This window comes from Magnolia sinica, chromosome 4, assembly GCF_029962835.1.
Source record: "Magnolia sinica isolate HGM2019 chromosome 4, MsV1, whole genome shotgun sequence".
NCBI lineage: Eukaryota > Viridiplantae > Streptophyta > Magnoliopsida > Magnoliales > Magnoliaceae > Magnolia > Magnolia sinica.
The window spans coordinates 864,496-867,810 of record NC_080576.1 but is presented as its reverse complement, the minus strand read 5'-3'; the positions used below and the strand labels follow the sequence as shown (position 1 = coordinate 867,810).

Here is a 3,315-nt window from a genome sequence, read left to right as displayed (position 1 = left end):
TGGGGGATCAGACCATCTAGTTAGTGGGCCCCAGCAAGGCGGATTCCCCCCAATTGGAAGCAAGATTCTTAGACAGACAGACAGTGCAATCTAAAAGAATAAAGAAAAATGAGCAACGAAATGGGGACTTGAGATGGGACGGCATGGTCCGTCCAGATGCATGGCCCGATTTGCCATGGGCTAGGCCGTGGTCTATTTCTATTTTCATGGGGTGGGTCTAGGCCTTAATGGTCTCTCCTGGTAGGGAGAGTGCTGTCCTGGCTTGAAGTTTGAAAATACCTGCTATCAATGACAGTTTGATCCCACATCTGGGGCCCGTTCATGGTTTTTAAGACTCGGGTGGAAACCTGAATAAATGGGCCTGGACTGGGCTTGAATTTGACACAGTAGCTGACCCTAGGCCAGCCAGTTCCTCCTGCTTCGGAACTCCATCCCTCTAAATCTACACGTGCAACTATGGTTATAATGGGCCGGCTAAGGTCAAGAAAAATACAAAATAAAAAAATGAATTGGGCCAGCCCGAATGGATCAAAATCCAGGCTGAATACAACCTCAGGTCCAGCCCATTGACCACCCTACATGGGATAACTTAAAAGTAAATGGGACCCATGTAACAATATAAACAGGCCAACATTATCTGATTACAGGCAGACTTATGATATACAAAGGCCATACAAGGCCTTTTGATACATGTCCTGATAAGATGATTGCAGCCATTCAAATGCCTGGCAGACTAATGGCATACCTTAATTCCAACAATTCAAGTCTAGTTCTTGCTAACCTGAATCTGTCTCGCACTGATACTGACAATTCAGATCAAGCTCCTCTGATCTCCTGAATCTTCTCGGCTGATTAGATGAGTTCTCATGGAGTGGTCTCTTACAGTGTGGCTGATCGACACAGGTGTCGTCGAACATGGCACTGGCTCGATTGCTCAAGTGCATCTTGCTTAGGCTGATTGAATTCGGAGTTTTTTCTGCCGATGGACATGTAACAGTTCCGTTATGATTGTTGGATTTATATCCATTGACAGAATCATAGTTCATTCTTTCCGAGCTTTCAGAAGATGTTAAACAGCTATCCATGGAGCAATCAGTAAGCTCAGGTTGATGATGCACAAAGCCATATCCAATCAATCCCTTCTCTTGTTTCTGCAAGCTCATGTCAGATATCTCAGTCAATTCAGAAATTGAAGAGCTTGGGCATTCGACATCCGCCGTAGAAAAAAGCTCCAAGAATTCTGATTTTGCAGCTTCCAGTCCCAAAGAAGTACGACTATACGCAGCAAGCGTTTCCTGTGCTTTCTTCAATACCGACTGCAGATACTTCCCTTGTGCTTCAATTCGAAGCTGCAAGTGCTGCTGCACCTGAATGAAGGGGTAAAAAAACAGATCCACGATTACAGGTAGCGGCATGAGGCCAATACAATCAACAGTTTCAACATAAAATCAAGTCATGTGATCTTACTTCAATCTGTTCATGCAGTTTCTTCTGCACTTCCATTTGCATCTGCAGTGCTTTAGCTATCTGCAAGCTTCTGAGAAACAGAATCTTAAATCAGTAAAACATCTATTCCTAATGATTTCCACAAGATGAACTTCATGGAAGAAATTCAGTAACATTCATCACTTACTCATTAACTTGTTCATGAGTTCTCCCCGTGTTTTCTCCATCAATACGGCCGACTCTGTAATCAGCTATCGTGCAGTCTGCTGTTGAAACCAATCAAGACCCAAGTCAGGGAAAGCTCAAACCAGTCACATATTTTCACTACAAACTAAACAATCTAACCTTCTTTCTTGTTATCACCGCAGGTTTGTGAGTTCTGGTTAATAGCAAGCCTATATTTCTGCAATAAAGAAAACCCCAATACTCCCATATTTAAATTCATTACCGTTATTTTCGGCATGTTTAAGTCATGATAGATGCCGAGATTATATTGAATTCTGAAAGATAGAATACCTGCAAATGGCTCTTTAGGTGGTACAATGTAAGTCCAGGGATTCCCATCACCTTCATCACAGCTTTTGGTGTTGCCTCTGTGTAGTAAGAGAAAAAAATAATATCAATGAAAAGATTATAAGATGTAAACATATGGAATCTGATGAAAGGATTCTATACTTACTTTCAATACCACCCAGCTGAGAAACTGCATCGACGAAGCGCTGATGAAGGTCAGGTGTCCATTTTAGCCTTGGCTTAGCATCAGCAGATAGAACCAATCCAAATTCTGTGTGTCCATGAACTGAAGAAGAACTGTCCTCAACTTGGTTATCCATCATTTGCTGGAAACCTAATTCAGTCAGATTGAGAAATCATAGAAGATGGAATCAGGTATTCCCAGGAAGTATAAAACAAAGAGATCGGTGAGTAGTTTGTTCTCTCTCACCTTTGTTTCGGTGTATAACAACAATCTGAAAACAGAAGCGGATTGAGTTGAAGAATATATGCATGAGTTGGGAGTCCTTTTCTCAATTTCCCACTCCATTTCACCTTTTGCTTTTCTTCTATGACTTGAAAGGGAGAGAATCTTTGATGCAAGAAACAGAGAAAGTAACACAGTTGAATTGGGTCTCAAAAGGAGAGAAGAAGAAAAGTGTAGGCATTGTTTTCTTGCTGTTTTCCCACTTCTCCTCTGTTTTCTTGATTCTCTGCTTCATTGCATGGGCCCCACCATTATGAATAATGGGGGAGCACTTTTATCTACGGTAAGGAGCTTTGAATGGAGTTAATCAAGTGATTTGTTTGATTTGTTTCTCCCCTTTCGTTTCTCCATCATGGGGAGGACTACTGAAGTGAATTCACAGTCTGACGGTTGGATCATGTGGATTGGTGGATGACCCACTTGAAGAATTAAGCCTTATGGACGGTCCACATTTTCTTTTGAAATGATTTCAACTGTGCGAAAGATGCACTTGAATGTGGACTATTGACTCTTCTATAATTTGAATGTCCATAGACCGAATGGATTCAGCGTTTCCCTACTCCTGAACGGTTCGGATTGCCTGTGCAAGTGGACCAACCTTTGGAATCCTCCGTATTCACTCCAATAGTCCAGAGACTACCATAGCAGGCCTCTTTTCATTGTTGAGAAGAGGCAACATCCAATTTTGGAGTGGCAGATTATCTTTGGTTTTTCTGGTGATGAGGGAATCAAGGAATCTAGTCTTAGATCATAAAGCAGTATATAATAAAAGCTTCTTTAACATGTAAGGCAGAATACTTGATAAAAACAACTTAATGGAGACAAATCCATTTCAAGGGGTTCTCACTGGAACAGCTCCTCTGATATCTCTGTGAAAATCAGCCCAAAGT

General features: G+C 41.7%; 1 protein-coding gene across 1 annotated transcript; it reads right to left on the bottom strand.

Moving 5' to 3' along the window:
• Window positions 1-611: 611 nt before the first annotated feature.
• On the bottom strand, window positions 612-2,752 carry LOC131242062 (myb family transcription factor PHL8-like). Its single transcript, XM_058240446.1, has 7 exons — window positions 2,390-2,752; window positions 2,126-2,293; window positions 1,963-2,039; window positions 1,792-1,849; window positions 1,634-1,712; window positions 1,468-1,537; window positions 612-1,367 (listed from the first exon to the last, which is right to left on the bottom strand). The coding sequence occupies exons 1-7, from the start codon at window positions 2,451-2,453 to the stop codon at window positions 777-779; spliced, it is 1,107 nt and encodes a 368-aa protein (XP_058096429.1). The 5' UTR covers window positions 2,454-2,752; the 3' UTR covers window positions 612-776.
• Window positions 2,753-3,315: the final 563 nt, after the last annotated feature.

Coding starts and splice junctions, on each gene's coding strand:
- LOC131242062 (XM_058240446.1), bottom strand. CDS start 2,453: ATGCATATATTCTTCAACTCAATCCGCTTCTGTTTTCAGATTGTTGTT. Junction 2,040..2,125: donor TCAGCTGGGTGGTATTGAAA/GTAAGTATAGAA, acceptor CTTACTACACAG/AGGCAACACCAAAAGCTGTG. Junction 1,538..1,633: donor ACTCATGAACAAGTTAATGA/GTAAGTGATGAA, acceptor TCTGTTTCTCAG/AAGCTTGCAGATAGCTAAAG.